The sequence below is a fragment of the Callorhinchus milii genome, unplaced genomic scaffold (genome assembly GCF_018977255.1).
Source record: "Callorhinchus milii isolate IMCB2004 unplaced genomic scaffold, IMCB_Cmil_1.0 Scaffold21, whole genome shotgun sequence".
In the NCBI taxonomy this organism is placed as follows: domain Eukaryota; kingdom Metazoa; phylum Chordata; class Chondrichthyes; order Chimaeriformes; family Callorhinchidae; genus Callorhinchus; species Callorhinchus milii.
In genome coordinates this window covers 5397954-5416935 of record NW_024704762.1, presented here as the reverse complement: position 1 = coordinate 5416935, position 18982 = coordinate 5397954, and the positions used below count along the sequence as shown (strand labels likewise).

The following is an 18982-nucleotide window of genomic DNA, read 5'->3' as shown; positions in this document are numbered from 1 at the left end:
TTTCCGCTCCTAAAATGGCTGGAGGCATCCATATATATGCACCAACCCATCATGGCCATTGTCCAAATAGACTCCGGGTGGCGCAGCCAGGATCATTCGACTTAAATTCATCATTTTGTTTGTGATTATCCTTTCAGAACTTTCCTATGTCGCCCACTTGGTGTTTCATGATTATTCTTCTTCAGTTTGCCCTCTTAATATTTTACCTGCTCCAGGTGTCAAGACAGTTGCTTCCCGTTTTAAGAGGGAAACCCTTCTTACACACACAGAAGGGAGTTTCTCCTGGAGGGATGCACCCTGCTCACCTGCTTCCAGAAAGTATTAGGTGCAGGTTGGCCAGTGCCACGGTTTGGGGACCCCAGAGTGCGCGTTGGGGTAACTGCTGGAATCTAACCAGCTAAAACCCCATTGATATCGCCGCCCAGCAAGCGTTCCTGCTGCTTGTCCAGCTAGGACCACCCCTACCCTTTAGGGCTTTGGCTTACAGGGTTAACGGGAGCTGAAAGGGATGTCTCCCAGTGACTGGTCTGCCCCTCCTCGCAAGTCCTGCCCGTGAGTCAGGCGTTCTCATCAGCGGTGCCCTGGAATACTGCGGACCCACCTGGCTCAGGAACTGGACTGGAGAAACCGCCGCAGAGGGCGGGCTCCACTCTGACGCCGTGTCGCCAAACATGTCAGTTTGGAGCCAGTTCAGTTCCTGCGATTAGACTCGGCTTTCACAAAATAGACGGGTCGATTTACTGCACAGTATAATAATAATAATAATAATAATAATCCTTGCATTTGACGTAGTGCTTTTCACGTCTTCTCGACGTCTCAAAGCGCTTCACAGAATAGACTGTAAAGTGAACGGACCGTATAGTTGTGGGTGTATTCTGTGCCGCGCATTTGAGACGTCTCAACGGCGTGATAAGGCGCTGCGTCAAATCCCCTGTATTATTATTATCACCATCTCAAATTCTAATATTATTATCTCAAATTTGTTATATTATTATTTCAAATAATTATTATATTATCTCAAATTATGTTAACTCAAATTATTATGTTATCTCAAATTATTGTGTTATCTCAAATTATTGTGTTACTATCTCACATTATATTATCTCCAATTATTATGGTATTATCTCAAATGATTAATTATCTCATTATTATATCATCTCAAATGATTATTATAGTCTTATCTGAAATGATAGTAAGTGTTAACATAGTCAGTCGTTGTTATTCTAACTCTCAAGCGGAGGGGGGCGCTGGTGAGGGCACGAGTGGGAGTGTCGCAGTAGCGCCGGGCGGTGGCGCTAGTGAGCGCGTTGCAGCGGCGGCGGCGGCGGAGGGGAGGAGCCTGAGGGGGAGGAGCCGGGGGGGGGGGGGTGAGGGGGAGGAGCCGGAGTGGGAGTGGGGGAGGAGCCGGGGGGCTGGTGGCCTTCGCAGCGCGAGCGCGTTGCAGTGGCGCCGGGGAGCCGGGCGGTGGCGCTGGCGGTTTCCTCCCCACACCCCCCCACCCCGCAGGCCCTCCCTGCCGAGGCCGCTGCACGTTGGCGCTGAGCTGAGTTCCGCGCTGCTCGTTGTGTGGGGGGGGGGCGAGCGAGCGCGAGAGAGAGAGAGCGAGAGAGCGAGAAAGAAGCTTCTGGGTCGTCGCTGCCGCCTTGTCCCCTCTCTTTCTCTTTCACTCCCTCTCACACACTCCCTCTCTCCCGCTGCTCGGCGCCGGCCATGGACATGAAGCGGAGGATCCACCTGGAGCTGAGGAACAGGACTCCCGCCGACGTAAGGGGCCGCCCGGGGTGTGGGACAGGGGTGAGGGGAGGGGGAGAGACGGGGAGAGAGAGAGAGAGGGGGGAGAGAGAGAGCAGTTTAGGCGGGAAGTGTCGCAGGGCCGCGGTGAGCAGCCGGTGCCTCTCGAGCACATGGCGCGGCCCGCGGGCCGGAGCGGGTGAGGGAGGGCAGGGGAGAGAGGGAGGGAGGGGGGGAAGGAGAGAGAGAGAGAGGGGGGGAAGGAGAGAGAGGGAGAGGGGGGGAAGGAGAGAGATGGAGAGGGGGGGAAGGAGAGAGGGAGAGGGGGGGAAGGAGAGAGAGAGGATAGGTTGGTGGCGGGAGAGAGAGAGAGGGAAGGAAAGAAAGAGAGAGAGGGGGGGGGGCAGAGGGATGGGGTGAAGTGGGGGGGGGGAGAGGGGGGTGGAAGGGGAGAGCGAGGAGGTCGGGGGCTGAGGGGTAAATCCAGGTTGTGACTGAATAATAATAATAATATTATTATTATGATATAAGTTGTCGGGTTTGTGGTAAACAGCGGAGGCCGCCATCTCCTCTCCCCCTCCTCTCTCTCTCTCACTTTCTCATTCACTCACTCTCTCTCTCTCTCTCTTATGTGTGAGACGCGCCGCTCTCTCTCTCTCTCTGTACACGTGCTTTCCTCCCTTCCCCCTCGTATCTCCCCCCCCCATCTCTCTCTCCCCCCCCTCATCTCTCGCCCCCTCCATCTCTCTCCCTCATCTCTCTCTTCCCTCCATCTTCCCCCATCTCTCCCCCCCCATCTCTCCCCCCCCCATCTCTCCCCCCCCCCCCCCATCTCTCTCCCCCTGACCACCCCCCACACCACACACACATTAAAAGGCGTCAAACAATCCTATATAAAAGAAAGTTATATATCCGCTTCTTTTTCTCTCTCTCCACTCAAAACCTCCTCAACACATTCAGCTCCACGGTTTTTCCTGTCTTCTCCCCCCCCCCCCCCCCTCACTCCGAAAGGCTTTCAAAATGATGTGAGATACAGCCACACTTTGTCCTCTCTTCCTTTCACCCCCTCCCTCCTTCCTTCCTTCCCTCCCTCGGATTTCAATTAACCGCTTCTTTTTTTTTGTTTTCGTTGAAAATATTTTTTGGGAAATAAAACAATATTTATTTTAAAATGTAGCCTTTGGTTACGCCGATGCACAATATCTTTCCTCTCTTCCTTCCACATCCCTCATTTCAGTGACCTGCAGCGAGCGAGAGAGAGAGAGTGAGAGAGAGCGCGCGGGTCAAATTGGATCGGATATGTGTGTGTGTGTGGGGGGGGGGCCCGGGGGGCTGCATCGATTTCTTTTGTTGGTCATCCTTTGAGAAAGTCCAAGGCTGTCCCAATTGGAGGCTCGATTCCCTCCCACCGCGCGCACACACACACAGAATAAGATCGTACTTTTAGAATGAGTTTGTCTGGTCGCATGGACTGGTGATTAATTATTAAGCACATGCTCTGTAATCTACTGATCATTTTTGGTTCCAGGTAGGAGAACTTTGAGCAGAGCTGGGTTGTTGAATCTGCTTTTTTTTTTAAACCCAAACTAAATAATAACTGTTGATTTGTACTCCTAATGCTTAATTTGTACTCTTAATGCTCCCCCCCCCCACCCCTACCACCGCCCCCATCGCCTCCGGTATTTCTCCACCCTTTGGATTCCTGCCGTCGTACACTCTCGCTTCAAAAGAAACAAGACTTTTAATCAAAGGGGCAAATTAAACCATGCCTCGTTTACTCATTGCACCGTTTGAAATGCCCATCATACGCAGTGGTGTGCAGTTACAAACATGAGCACACAATGAGTCAGGAATGGAGGTTATAGAGATACTGTATATCTCTTACTTCTTTGAAGGTGCCTACGGTCATCTCTCCCTTGCTCAGTGTCCAATCCCATTCCCTCTGAAGTGGATTGTGAAGGCTTCACAAGTCGTTGGAACATAAATGGCTATTGAAGCTGGTGAGCAGTTGAATAAAGAAGTAAAGGGGAGAAGAATGGGATTAATAATACATAACCACAACCGGAAACTAGCTTGCTGATATTTTGCTTTTGAAAAAAATCCTACTTTCTAGCTCTGATGTAGATAACAGCAATGCAAGATACTAGAATATAGGCCCATGAGATATATGGACCTGGAAAAGACCATTGCAGTGCATTTATTTGTTCCATAGTATATACAGGGTGACCCCTGTTATTAAACACCTTGTGGGTTGACTTATAATATAGGTCTCTTGTGAACCTGGTGCATCAGTGCAGTACGCTTCCAGTGTGGCAATCAGTCGGCCTTGTGACATTTCAAAGCGAGCACTGGCCACAATTAGCACAGATGATAATTTTGAAGCCGCACAAACATCCCATTCCCTTCACATTGATTCTGTCCTGGCCTTTGGCTGTGGGAAACTGATCCTGGATTTAGCTTGCAATCTTGCTGACGGGCAGCCCTTGTGCTAGTATTGCTGTAAGGTGACTAAGCAGGCGTGCATAATGCTGCTTAGCTTTACCAAGGCTTTAGAGGCAGCAGGTAAGGGTGCCGTCTTTCCACTGCGACATCTATATGTGGTGACCTCCCGTCTCCGATATTGCAGGAAAGAGCAAACTAAGCTATTTGCAGTTTGACGGCACTCTAAAGTGGTTCTAAATGATTTTCAAATGTCATTGTCAGCCTTACAGTATTATCAAATTGAGAATGTTTTTTTTCATAGACTGTTTTATACCGTCTGTTTCATTGGCATGTTGCCAGAGGTAATTCCCAAGTCCTTCGGTAAGCAGTATTTATGCATAGTGACAGAAAATGAGTGACATTCAGGTAACCCTACCAGCCTGACTGTCGACAAGACTTATATGCAATGATTTGATTGTCTTGTGTCCTTCTGAGTTGCATATTTAGTAGAATTTGAGTGTGTCCTGTTTGCTTTTGAACCGGCAGGTTAAGGAGTTGGTTCTGGACAACTGCAGATCAAATGATGGCAAAATTGAGGGACTTTCTGCAGCGTTTGACGGGCTGGAGTTTCTCAGTATGATCAACGTAATGCTGACCTCGGTATCAAATCTTCCCAAGTTGAATAAGCTCAGAAAGGTAGGAATTTGATTGAATTCAGTCTGTTCAGTTAGTTAATGAAGGAGGGTAAGTGTAAAGCAATACAAATATGGGTGTTCCAGACACTCCTCAACATTTGCCTGGACCCTTGTAATTTCTCAGTCAAACAAGAAAGATTATTACGTAGCCAATAAAGTAAACGCGCATAAATGGCATAACATTTAATCTAACTTGCACGAAGTTCGAGGTACAGGCAAACTAAATCATAAATCGTATAAAATCCGATTTAATCAATAGTCTACAATGCACGTGCATGATTCAATGCGTCTTGTTAAGTGTGAATGTGGTGCTTTGACACTGCTACTCGTGGTGACGGGTCAGTACTATGTTTCCTGTGATTCGATGCATCTTGACCCGTCGCAGCATGCACAAGCGTTGAAATCGTGTGGAATCGCAGGAAGCTCTGCTGCACATGTGTCAACAGACCCAGTTTTCCTATTTTGTTCATCTGCTTTACCGCAGATCGATGCAGCTCAGTGAGCCACTCTGATCGGGTATTGCTAGGATTCTATTTTAATCTTCAGTATTCTGAACATTCAGAGCCTTCGTGGCTCTCCGTGACACTCGTCTCTGGATTCTGGAATGTTTTGACTTGATTTCCTGGTTCGGGCACGCACTCAGAAAATATACAAATTTTGAGGGCTTGTGATCAGCTCTGTGGTTTTAATGTTTAGCGCAATGTGCAAAACCTATGGGGGTCATTGTTTAATAAGTGAGCACCTCCTACCATTATCACAAAATGCAGAGGTGAAGTCCTCAAGTGAATGTGCAGCACTGAACTATCGGCATCCACTGACTTCCAAACTACATTAGCCCTGCTGAGATCATACAGAAACCTGAGTAGCAGGTTTAAACTTGTAAGTTGAATTGTGGCCTACCTCTGGGAAACCCTGCTGCCGACAGTAATGCTACTCAGTCACATTGTAGACCTGTTATTCAATAATCAGAATACAAGGTCTGATGTATTTACTGTGGCTTTATTTGAAGACTGCAAAAGACCCATAATTTGCAGGTGCCGCAAAGCAAATCCAGGTAAACATTCATGTTTGTTTGAATATTTAAAGAACGAGATAAAATGTTTTAATTATCCTAAAGTGGTTCCCTGTAGCCTAGCTGTCTTGATCTTGTCTTGGCTGCTTTTCTGAGAGTAAATAATTTAATCGTGAGATTTATTTTGCACGAGGAAAAAAAACAGCACAGAGCTAGCAAAATAATGTTTCCCTTTTGTAATAAAATAGATTGTTGTGAATGCTCCACTGATTTAATATTGTTTTTCTCACCAATACTTTCAGCTTGAGCTAAGTGATAACAGAATAACTGGAGGCCTTGAAGTTCTAGCCGAAAGAACCCCAAGTCTCACGCACTTAAATCTCAGTGGAAATAAAATCAAGGACATCAACACTTTGGAGCCTTTGGTAAGACGTTATTGATAGTTGGAACTTGAATTTGCAGGATTCAAGATCAATTATATCAAAGTCTGATAAAATTGCTAACAGATGGAAATATATGCATAGTACACCTGCATTACAATCAAATATGTGTGCTTGCCCTTTATATTATTGCTTATTTTGGCGTATGTGGGCATTCCAGTTTACCCTACCCTGATGTTGCAGTGGATACATAGCAGCGAAACTGAGCTTTGTCGATTCAAAGTTTGTTTGTTTGAGGGGGAAGAAAGAAATGTTTTGACATGAGAGGGGAAATTCAGATTCTTGGAAGCAGCATTTGTAATGCAGTTGTGGGTGTTTCGCTGAGCCCAGAAGAGAGAGGAAGGATGTTCATAGATGAGAAAAAAGAGGTAAGAGCAATTCAAAGGGAATTGGGATTAACGTTTGAGAAAAAATATTAATGGGTGTGGGAAAGAATAAAACTTTTGCAGAGAGGTCGGGGAACACTGTTGGTAGCAAATTGTTATAGTAGTGGGGTGGGACTTGCACCAGCATTGGACGCAATAGATCAAATAGCCTAAAGTGCAAATGTTATGTGTCTATGTTGGTGCCAGTGAAAGGATCTGAGCATTTAAGCCTGGGAAAAGAAAAAGAGCAAAGTTTAATGGAAGAGTAGTACAATACATGTTGGATCTTGTTGGGTGGGTGTGCATGTTGGAGAGTATTTTGGAAAACTCGGGTATAAAACTCAGGTTGGAAGAGCCCAGGAGGGTAAATAGATATTGGGTACGGGTTAGGATTAAAGGTGAGGAAAAAAGATAAGAAATCTGTTGAATTACTACGGCAGCCAGGAACATGGTTAAGACGATCAAGAAGTTCAGTGATGTTCAAGATAGTAAAGGATTTGGCAAAAGTGTTTAGTAGATCACCAGAAGAATAGTGGGGCCACTAATCGTAGAGTTTTCCTTACAGCATTACGTTATTTCTTAGGTGAGTCCAGCACCCCAGAGCGGGGGAACAGATAAACCTAATGAATTGTGAAAGGGAACGTCAGAATGAACTTAAGAAGCAGTGCTGTCTTTGGATTGGAGATTAGTAGAGGGGATATTGGAGAGAGTTGGAAAGCACTAGGATTTGGAACGGAACAGGAGGGCGAGGCATATGGAAACTGAATTTCACAGGAATATTGTGAATTTAGCAAGAGAATTGGACCTCTGTTCACTTTCTCTTTCTGTTCCCCGCCCACGCGCTATTTTGAAAGTGGGGGTGAATTTTCGTAACTAGGGGTCATTTTCTTTTCCCAACAGAAGAAACTTCCAAATTTGAGGAGCCTTGACTTATTTAATTGTGAAGTGACCAATCTGAACGACTATAGAGACAGCATGTTCAAGCTGCTGCCGCAGCTCACGTACCTGGACGGATACGATCAGGATGATCAGGAGGCACCAGATTCCGATGTGGAAGGAGATGGTGACTGTCTCGACGACGATGATGAAAACGAGGATGGTTAGCATTTCACTTGAGACATAACCTAGCAACGTGCAATTCAATGGGTGCCTTGGTCTTACTGTGCGCACAGAGACTCAACTGGCCAAATTAGTCTTCAAATGATCTAAATTAACCACATTTTAAAATGCTCTGCGCGTTTCTTGAAATAATTTGCCTAAGAAATTGCTGATTAGAAATTAAAAGAACAATCTGGCACACTGACAAAGCAAAGGGGGACATGTATACCCTAGAGAAAGCGAATAACGTTCACTTTCGTTTCTAATGATTTTAAAATGCAATATACTTTGAGATTGTTTTTAAGTGAATGGGGCTTTATAAATGCAAATTAATATTAATTGTTCTAATTATTTGTATAGCGTAATGAGTAGAAATGAGGCATCCAGTGCCTGAGGCATCTTCACCCAGCACAAGTCAACAGGAGTAGGAGACAAACAAAAATTGAGATACAGAATAAACCTTGAAACTGCTTCTCCCACGGACAAATAGGCTCGTCTTTGCCAATTTGTTAAATCTTCCAGTTCTTTCTAAATTAATCAATATGAAAAGGCTTTTCCTGGTTTTTTTTACTGGTAGTATTTGATAATAATAAAATAATAATCCTTGCATTTGATGTAGCGCCTTATCACATTGTTGAAACGTCTCAAAGCGCTTCACAGTATATACTGTAAAGTATAATGATTGTGTTATTTTGTGGGCGAAACGCGGCAGCCAATTGTGCACAGCAGTGATATTGATTATCTGCACTGTCGTTTGTCACTTTCCTAGGTGAGGAAGAGGATGAGGAGGATGAAGATGAGGAAGAGGGAGAGTTTGACGTCCTGGACGAGGAAGACGATGATGAACTTGATGAAGATGAGGATGATGATGATGATGACAGTGCAGAGGAGGATGTAAGTGGAGTTAATGCACTTAACTAAAGAACATTTAGCAAGAACTTGATGATAATAATATTCCTTGCATTTTAATACAGTGCCTTATCGCGTCTTTGAGATGTCTCAACACACTTAGAGGGTATACCGTAAAGTGAATTGACTGTATAGTTTGTGGGCAAAATGCGGCAGCCAATTGTGCACAGCAATGTCCCGCAAACAGTCATGGATTGAGTGAGAAATTATTATTAATTATTTAATGATGGGTTATTGGGTCAACCCATATAATACTAAGTCGGGAGAATGTCCCAGGTCTGATGTCTGCTCAGTATTGGGTTTGCTAATTGCACAAGAGCTGATAATGGGCACCCTGCAGTTAACTCCAGGGGTATGTGGGGGAGAAGAGAGTGAGTCAAGACATCATTGATCCAGAGAGCTCTTGTCGTCTGCTGGTGAAGTTTTAATCTGAGAGCAATCTTCGTGCCTCTCCTAAAGAAGTCAGAGAACGTCAAATGCAAAGAATGAGCGTTCTGAGAAGACCTTTCATTGCTTTTTTTAAAAAATGTGTTACTGAATTGGGTTGAAAAAAGCATTCAGCCGGAACACTGCAATCCAAACAGAGTCCTGTACCAGGAAAAGTGCCTCGACACATGAAGTACGTCTCCAAACAAATAACCCTGTCAGGCACTAGAACTCAACTCCTTCCCACGGCAGCTGTATACTTAATCCAAGCTATTGGGGATATTTGGTACCAGTTTTGTGAAATGAATAACTAAAAATGATTTGTTTTCAATTGGTCTTCACTTCCACATTATTAAACGATGAGTCCCAATAGGTAATCTAGCCTGAAAACACATCATTAAATTTCACTCCGTTGTTTTTATAGGAGGATGAGGATGAAGACGAAGAGGGCGAAGATGGTGAAGAAGATGGCAAAGGTAATGTCTGCACAGCAATCGCATAATGTAAATGAGCTTGCTGCAAATGGTTAACGCAGAACCATGGTTCCTGAAAATCGTTGTGAATTCAAAAGGCGACTTTAACTTCTGATTGATTTTTTTTCTCCACTGGATTCTGATCTCAAATGGAAGAGGCAAAGGGTGACTCGATAGGTAATTAAGAGAGAGCAATGCTGTAACTGATTTTTAAAACAAAAATGTTCTGTTCACAGAAAACGTCCAAGGCCAGAAACGGAAGCGAGCCCCAGAGGATGACGGAGAGGAGGAAGACGATAGTGACGATGATGAGTTAGGCCAGTAAAGAAATGTATAGACTGTGACTGTGGTTGACATTTGCATCAAGTGGCATATATATGATACTGTATCTGTAGCTAAGGTGATTTTAAAAAGTGTTTCGCGTATGATTCCACTTTAAAAAGGGCATTCGTTGCATCTGATGATGACATAACGACAGGTTGAAGACCCAGGATATTTATTGATTGGCACTGGAAAAGTTGCCTCACGTTAGTCAGGAGTTATACAACAGTTACACTCAGGTCTGATAAACCAAAGTTTTATCATTAAAACTTGTCATTCTCTGCCCTACTTAGGTTTTTATACCTCCCATTGGAGCTTTCCTCACCTTGAGAGAATGCGATATGTCTATCCAGGTGAAGAATATTTCTACCAGTTGCATATTCCCTTTCCCCCCAATCCAATCCATAGCAATCCAAAGAACGGCAGTTTAGGTAACTGGCAGCTTGGGACTAATGCCCTGAATGAACCATTGGTTTCGTAAAGGTGTTTATCTGGTATTCCGGTGCTGATCACAAAGCAATAGCCTCAGATGAATAGGCAAACTGAAGTCACCCAAAGTTTTCTTGAGGTAAGAATTTAACAAAAAAATCTGATCACTATTGCTGAGAGAAATAGATTTTATACTAAACTTGTGCCTTATTATGTAGTTGGTCCAGTGGAAGTACTTTTGACAAATGTAGTTGGATTATTCCATCGTCGATGTGCTCAGTCCGTATGAAGAGGTGTAGCCTAATGACAGCCTATGCAACTGCGATGTGTCAGGAATGCCACCACCTTTGTTTTAAATGATGTTCTACCTCCAGCATTGAAAACGTAAATATGTTGGCATTTCCTCGACCGTACCATACCAGGGAGAAAGTGTTTTAAGAAGCTGGCTTTTTTCAGAAACCAGAATATGCAAAAAAACCTCCTTCTGAAAATTGTAATTAAGGTGTATTTTGCAGTTAGCAGACACAGCTGTCACTCAGTTGTGCCCACAGTTATTTTGGTTCCAATGATTTTTTTAATGCGGTAATCTGAGCTGCTAATACGTAGTTTCAGAGATAGTTACTGGGAGTTCTTATCAATTCAGATAATTCTTATTGTCTGGGTAAAACATAATGTTAATGTACCTTTGAAGACTGGCTTTGTTGTCTTTGGGCAAGAAGGTCCGTAGTGATTGTAATTACTGTATTTAAAACTGACATTGCAATCGGGTGACTTGCCAATCCACAGACACTGAGCCTCGGTACAGTAATTGAACAATTTAGACAGCAGATGGTTTGGGTGTTTCTCTCCCCCCCCCTTCCCCCAGTGTCCTTGTTTTTTAAGCTGGGCCTTGTTTTGGCTGAAAGATATTATCAGCAACACGACCCTTTGCTATGCAAGATGCTGAAAATGCTTCACCAAAACACTCGGTTTTTTTAATAACTATTTGGTTCAACGTTAAGGAGGAATTGGTTGCAACAGTGTCGCCAGCTATTGGATGGGAATCTGATACATGTATACCTGATTTTCGGGAAGTGGTGTCTGACATTCAGTTTTTAATCACAAATGCAAGACATTATTTTACAAGAAGAAGTAAATGGCTATCAAATATTTGTATAAAACTCGGTCAACAGTCTTTATGTATTATAATGGTATATTGAAAAATCAGTTCTAGATACCCATTGAAAAATGGATATTTATAAACTCTGGGACTTTTTTTTAAAACAACCGTAAATGTTGAAATTAGAAACTAGTTAATTTTGTTAAGTTTTGTATTTTAGAATGGTGTGAATTTTTTAGAGGGAAATGATTTTGACTATAAATTCAGTGTAGTAATTTCACAAATGAATCCATTGCCCAAAACTTTTTGAAATGTTGCTGTTCAGGTTATTTCTGCACAAAAACTAGCTTTGGAAGACCTATTTCATGTTATTGTATCTAGTTTTGTTATGAATTTTCAAAATAAACGGGTTTTTAATAAGAAATGTCTTTAAAGCGCTTTCTTTCAGCGCCCGCTTGCTACTTCTCCTAGTTGTCATCATCAGGTGTACACCGCCAGTGGCTATTCATAACAACAACAACAAGATTCCATTTACAGAGCGCCTTTCACGTCGGGAGGACGTCCCAAAGGTGCTGTACAGTTGGGTCAGGACCCGAGCATTGGGGGAAATGGTCAGGGTGAGGGGAGGGAAGAGAGTCGAGAGGAGAGCTGAAGGCTGAAGGTCAAAGAGAAAGGTCCTGAGAGGCCTTGAAGGAGGAAAGGGAGGAAGCGGCGAAGGTACTGGGGGATGGAGTTCCAGAGCCTCGGGGCTGAGAGGCTGAAGGCCCGGCCACCGATGGTAGGGCGGTTGGGGCGGGGGACGTGGTGCAGACCGGAGCCAGAGGAACGGAGGGTACGGGCAGGTAGGTAGGCGGATAGTAGATTGGAGAGGTAGGAGGGAGCGAGGCCGTGAATGGCCTTGTAGGTGAGGATGAGGATTTTGAATTAACAACTTCTGGATAAAGCTATACCAGTTTCGGTCAGCCGGGTGTCTGGCACATGCAGAAACACATCACCGTTGCTTAAGAGCCTCCAAACCAAACTGAGAATTCCATGCATCCCACCTACACATGGAAATCCCAGAGATAGATTGTTGGAATCGAATGTGCACTTTCTCCCTGCTGACCTAATTCTGGAAAGTATTAAATTAAAAGTCCAAAACTATTAAACGCTGTTTAATTTGGAGTGAAAATGAGTTAGAAATTCTAATTCTACTCTAAAATTCTCAGCAACATCACAATGCAGCGGTTCTATTCCTCTGGAGAACTATCGGTGTGAAAGCACACATTTAATTCTGGGTTAGGTTATTGTGCATTAATCTCACAAGAACAGCTTCAAGGAGATTACTTCCTTGCTTTCGTATCTATGTGTACTGTGTGTGTCTGTGTGTATAGGGGTGTTTGCAGTTCAAAGTTCCGAGATCGACTGGTGTGAGAACAAGTTCCAATATTCGGAGAATGTTGCTGAGTTTTACGACACCGTGAGGCTGCAACTTTTAAACCATTTACAATGGAACCAAACACAGTGGCCGGGTTTCATGCTGTGTCTCAGCACAGCTCTCTCTCTCTCTCTCTCTCTCGTCCTTGGTGTTCGTGTCTCTCTCGTTCTTGCTGTATGTTTGTGAGACGCTGCTGTGCGCAATTGGCTGCCACGATCGGCCCTCATAATATGCAGTCTATCCACTTTCCAGTGTATTCCGTGAAGAGCTTCGAGACGGCTGAAAGATGTGATAAGGCACTATAATCAAGTGCAAGGATTATTATTGTGTGTGTGTGTGTCTGTGTCTACACATTGTCAAGGCTCCTGCATAAAAGCTTTGGTCCATTTGCTGAGATCTGTGCTGTTGCACTCCTTTTTTTGAGTCGACCAGAAAAAAAATGTGTCTTAACCCATCGCCATGTTTAACAGTAAAAGCACATGTAGCACTGACAATGGAAGTTAAATAATTGCATTTTTTTTTTAAAAAAACTTTAAATATCTGAAGTAGGTCACAGGAAGCAGGATGTACATTTACGACGACTCCAGAAATAATAATAATAATAATAAATCCTTGCATTTGATGTATTGGTTTTTCACCTTAGGAGGATGTCTCAAGGGATCCTTAAGATTTGCTGTGTAGTGACTGCAATTGCGCAATTGGCTGTCGCATTTCGCCCACAAAATACGCAGTGAAGCGCTTTGAGAGGTCTCGACAATGTGATAAGGCGCTGTATTAAATGCAAGCATTATTATTATTTTCAGGGCAAATGCGGCAGCAACTTTGCGTACAGCATTGTCATGCAAACAGCCTTGAAGTGAATGAACAATTTTTATCTGGGGGCCAGGACACTCCCTTCTCTTTTAATCGATCAATAGAAAAACAGCAGATAAACTGAAATCCATTTGTTATTCTCACTATTATTCCAATTTACAGATTAGCAATTCCAGTTTCTTTATATCTGCCCCTATTACGATGTATCTGGCACACCCCTACGCTCGTGAGAAGTCTGGAGCTGTTCATCTGGTCTGGATCATGTTGATGTTGATAGGTGAGTTATACAGTAACTTAATCATAAGAATGATCCAAATGCTTGGACTGAAGGCTGTGACCTATTCGGTCTAATTTACAGGGGTCAGCCTGGCTCAGTTGGTAGCACTCTCGCCTTCAAGTCCGAAGGTTGTGGGGGTCAAACCCCGTTTCGGGATTTTGAACTTGTAGTTCTGACTGACACCAGTGCATTGCGGGGGGCGGGGGAACGCTGCATTGTCAGAGGTGCCGTCCTTCCAATGAGATGTTGAAGCCCAGATCTCATCCACCTCCAACAATGCAGCACTACCCCAGCAATGCACTGGAGTGTGTAAGCCTCGACTGAGAGCTCAAGGGGGTTTAAGCGCTCGGGGACGCTACCCTGAACGCGGGGAACAATATAAATGTCCCTTCGTACGTCTTGAACCCACAACCTTCTGGCGTAGGAGACGAGAGTCCTATTCAACCACACCTTCTAATGGCTGCCAACATCGCAATAAAGCGAGGAGCTCAAAGGTTAGATCTATTAAAATTTTTATTTTAATAGGATTTTTCTCAACTTATTACCGCATGACTCTGAGTTACTTTGGCCAGCCGCCACTGGATGAAATATCAATCCTGTAGTTGCCAGCCGCTGCGTACACACGGTGGTTCCCCAACGGGCATTTCCCAATAAATTCATCGAAGACAGGTAATTATTGCGTGAACTGCCTTCACTTGGTTTCCATTTCTATTCATCTTTTTTGCTGAAATAATTGTCAACGTAGAAAACAAACGTATTGACAATTTCATGATACAGTGACCCATAAGAGTTGTCCTATAAATAATGATAATAATGATAATGAGACATCTCAAAGCTCTTTGCAGAATACATTGTAAAGTGGATTGATTGGCTGTGCATCCGGTGGGTGAAAAAAATAATGACACAAAATAATACATTCTCAAAACAAGAGCGGTTTTTTTTTTTGCTGTGACTGGAGCTGATAGCCACACAATTGCTGTAGAGGGATTGCTCCAGTATTTGATCCATGGAAGGGCTTTCCTAGCAGCAGAGTCAGAGTATAATGCCTGCGATTAGTTCACCTTTCCTTCTCACATTATGGTCAACACAAGGAAATCCTTTAAAAAAATCACAAACTTTATAATAATAATAGTAATAATAATCCTTGCATTTGATATAGCGCTTTTCACGTCGGGAGGACGTCCCAAAGCGCTTCACAGAACACACTGTAAAGTGAATTGACTGTATATCTGTGGGCGAACGCGGCAGCTAATTGCGCACAGTAATGTCCCACAAACAGTCGTAGATTGAAAACGACCAATTTATTATGGTTTTTGGTTTTTGGAGGATTATTATTAGGCTCTGTGTGGAGTAAGGAAACTTGCCCAAGGTTTCGCCCTCTGCCTGGAATTGAACTCAGGTCTCTCACTTGCAAAGCGAGTGCTCTAACCACTGAGCTACGGGACTCCACCCTGTTATCCTGAAGAGGTTTTTTTTTCCCCCCCCACCCCCCGCGAAGTAAATTTTGGATTCCGTTGCTGGCTGAGATATATAAACCCTGCCGAGGTTAATCCTTGACTTGACTTTCATGTGGCCAACGACACATCGGTTCTTTGATCGCTGTGAAGGTTTTCAACGCTTCTTATGCCTTGGTGAACGTCGATTCGTTTGGGCTCCCTGATGCGTCGCAATTTTGCAACAAGGCCAGATGTGCACCCCTTTCATTCACGGGCACCATTGTTCTTCCAGACGTGTTTATATATCTCCCCATCAGCAAGTTCCTTCCCAACATTTGGAAACAACTAAGCATCTCGACGAAAAGTGGGAGTCAGCTGAGCGGAAAATTTAACTTAGGTTCGTCTTAATTTCTTTGAATGTCCCATTAAAAAAGAGGGTCGCTCAATCCGCGACTGTTTATGGGGACGCTGCTGTGCGCAATTGGCTGCCGGGTTTCACCCACAAATATACAGTCAATTCACTTTACAGTGTATTCTGCGAAGCGCTTTGAGATGTCTAGAAGACGTAAAAAGCGCTACGTCAAATGCAAGCATTATTATTATTCTTATTATATTCTGTGAAGCGCGTTGAGTGGTCTAAACGGCACAATAAGGCGCTATATCAAATGCAAGCATTATATGATTTTAAATGTGCTTTATCTTTCTTTTCACTCCTCGTCTCTCCAACTGCACTGATGAGTAGAGTGCTGTCGGTGGTCAAACCCACAGTTAACACTTATGTTCTGAATAGTGTTGTCCTGCACGTTCTCTACCTGGTTGTGCTGGAAACAGAAAGGTAAGAACTGCGTTGAATCATTTCAAATGACATGAGTCGCAAGATCAAGTTTAGTGCTCAGTCAGACTATTGATGGCCTGGAGGCATTCTGGAATGCTGCAATCCTGCCTATGATTGCACAGTTACTACATGTGAGCGTCATGTACTATTACACGAGAAGCCCTTTCGAGACATTTCAACATTGTAGGCGCTCGCATCGAGTGCAAATGTTATTTTTTTTGTGAATATAAATCAATAATAGAATGTAAAATAAATAATGTAAATAAAATGTATAAATAAATAATGTCAATACATTTATAAATAAATAATTTTAATAAATCCTAGAAGAGGATCTCTTTACACTGGAACTAAAGCGGTCGCTGCCGGTGTAAAAGAGCTTGATTTTAAATGAGTTCTTTCAATCTGCATTGGAGGCTGGATTTCCCTAACAGAGTCTTGTCATTAATCAGCTAAACTGATCAATTGACTTCCTTCTTAAGAAAGAGGGAGATTGATAGCAGCTTCTATCCGAGTCTTCAAAATATGTCTCCTCTCAGTTAATATGGAACAACATTGACACCCAGATAAAGGTGGATAGTGCAAATAATAATAATAATAATCCTTGCATTTGATATAGCGCTTTTCACGTCGGGAGGACGTCCCAAAGCGCTTCACAGAACACACTGTAAAGTGAATTGACTGTATATTTGTGGGCGAACGCGGCAGCCGATTGCGCACAGCAATGTCCCACAAACAGTCGGAGATTGAAAATGACCAATTTATTATTGTTTTTGGTTTTGGAGGGATTATTATTTGGAGGGAGTCAACCAACGAGAAGTAAATTAGGGAGGAAGCGATTTGCAAAAAATAAGATGAGCTCATCTGATTACTATTACAGAATGATCTGAAATTGATCTGCGCGTGTATGTGTGTGCGAGTGTGCGTGTGTGTGCCTGCACATATGTGTGTGCGAATGTGTGAGTGTGCGAGTGCATGCGTGTGAGTACGTGTGTGCATGCCTGCGAGTGCGTGTGTGTACATGTAGGAGTGTGTGTGCGTGTTTGTGTGTGTGTGAGTGCGAGTGTGTGTGCGTGTGTGTGTGCGAGTGCAGTGTTACTGGGGGGGGTGGGGGGGGAAGAAAGGACCTTTCAAAAGTATTTCAAAAGATTTTGCATTTGATTACATCTACATTGTCCGAATTCTACGACCTGGATTATGCTTATCTATCAAGAACAGACAAGATCGATTTCTGTTAGGAAACAATATCTGGGGATACAGTATATAGTTTGGACACGACATGTCCAAGCGACTGCCAGGATGGTGGAAGGCGAACTCGATTGACGTTGGTCTTCTTTCGTAATTCTGCCTATTGTACTGATTGCAAGACCTTTTTCTGCTACTTTGACTTAATTCCGAACAGATACACAGATCGCAGAATAATTCACGTTGCCCTTGTGACGGTGGCTTGGCTGTGGCAACCTCCGGCTGGCTTAAGCGACCTCTTCTTTTCGGGTCTTTTGGCAACGGATCAACTTTTGCTCCCTTCGCAGCTTCTGGCGAGAATTCTCACGCTTGAACAGGTTACCGCCTCGCAGAATCGTGGAGTGTGCAGGATCCGGACGAGATCATTTGTCAGGGCTCAAAGTAGAGCAGATTGACTCTATTGACTGCTAAATTCCTGTGCGCAATTGGCTGCCGCGTTTCGCCCACAAAATATACAGTCAATTCACTCTGCAGTATATTCTGTGAAGCGCTTTGATGCGTCTCATTTACGTGATAAGGCCTTATATCAAACACAAGGATTATTGTTATTATTATCATTATTATTTCAGAGTGTCCAAAACTTAGCAAACCTTTGAATTCAGTCTTAAGTCTGAATCCACTTTGTCCCCGCTTTCGTTCTTTGAAGAACTTCAACAAAACCGGCTGCAAAATTAAGGGCTGTATTTAAGAAATTCTGGGCGCTCTGAAATGTTACATAAATAAAATAAATCTAGTCCCAGCTGGAGTTTCGCCCTGATGTGGTGAGGTTTGTATGTGTCATTTCTATCGTGTAATATACTCAATGCTTTTTGAAACAAAATGTGTTGAGAATCCTAAGCGTGCATACACCACTTCTTGTTTGTTAAGGGCTATCAAGGGATGTGGGGCAGTTGAGGTACAGCTCAGCCATGATCCAACAGAATGGCGGAACAGGCTCGAGGGGCTGAGTGGCCTACTCCTAGTTCTTATGTCCTATAACGAATCCTGCTTCTTACCCTTACAGGCACGCACTGATGAATGTGGCTATCGTCCATGCTGCAACACTGTTTGCCTACTTTGATGCGCTCAGTGAAATCCAAGACATCAAGACGGAAGTGAAATATTGGCCCGTGAACTCAGGCTGCGTGGGAATATCGTGCCTCGCTCTGCAGAGCAAAGCCCAATTGCTTAAGTCCTGCTGACGGATTTTTAAATGATGTCAAACTCTCTCTCTCTCTCTCTCTCTTTCTCTCTATTAACCAGTGTTTGCATTGTACAACAGGGAGTTCCTAGAGGGACGTTACTGTTGGGAGGTGGGAAGATAAAGAGATTGTTCAGAACGTGATGCTTTGGTTTTTAGTTTATGCTTCACAAATGTCATATCTTTGTCTCTCATGCAAGGATTATTATTATTATTATTATTATAGGAGCCCTGAGTACGTTTTGGCCATGTTAAAATTACACAAGCTCACATGAGGTGTGTTGGTTGTGAGAGGACATGTTGTTAGACCTCCTTTGAAGAACTCACTTACTATGTTCACTGTCCCCTGTTTGTTTTCATTCT

General features: G+C 43.6%; 1 protein-coding gene and 1 pseudogene across 2 annotated transcripts; both read left to right on the top strand.

The window, feature by feature from the left end:
- The first annotated feature begins 1565 nt into the window (after positions 1-1565).
- On the top strand, positions 1566-11843 carry LOC103183482 (acidic leucine-rich nuclear phosphoprotein 32 family member B). 2 transcript variants are annotated; one of them, XM_042342631.1, is made up of 7 exons: positions 1566-1764; positions 4699-4848; positions 6162-6284; positions 7568-7763; positions 8532-8656; positions 9522-9573; positions 9807-11843. In XM_042342631.1, exons 1-7 carry the CDS (start codon positions 1711-1713, stop codon positions 9893-9895), a joined length of 789 nt encoding a protein of 262 aa, XP_042198565.1. In that variant the 5' UTR covers positions 1566-1710; the 3' UTR covers positions 9896-11843. The 2 variants fall into 2 exon arrangements, with proteins under 2 accessions (XP_042198565.1, XP_042198564.1); XM_042342630.1 differs by having other exon boundaries at positions 1567-1764; positions 7565-7763.
- LOC103183568 lies at positions 10226-18625 on the top strand (annotated as a pseudogene).
- The last annotated feature ends 357 nt before the right edge of the window (positions 18626-18982 follow it).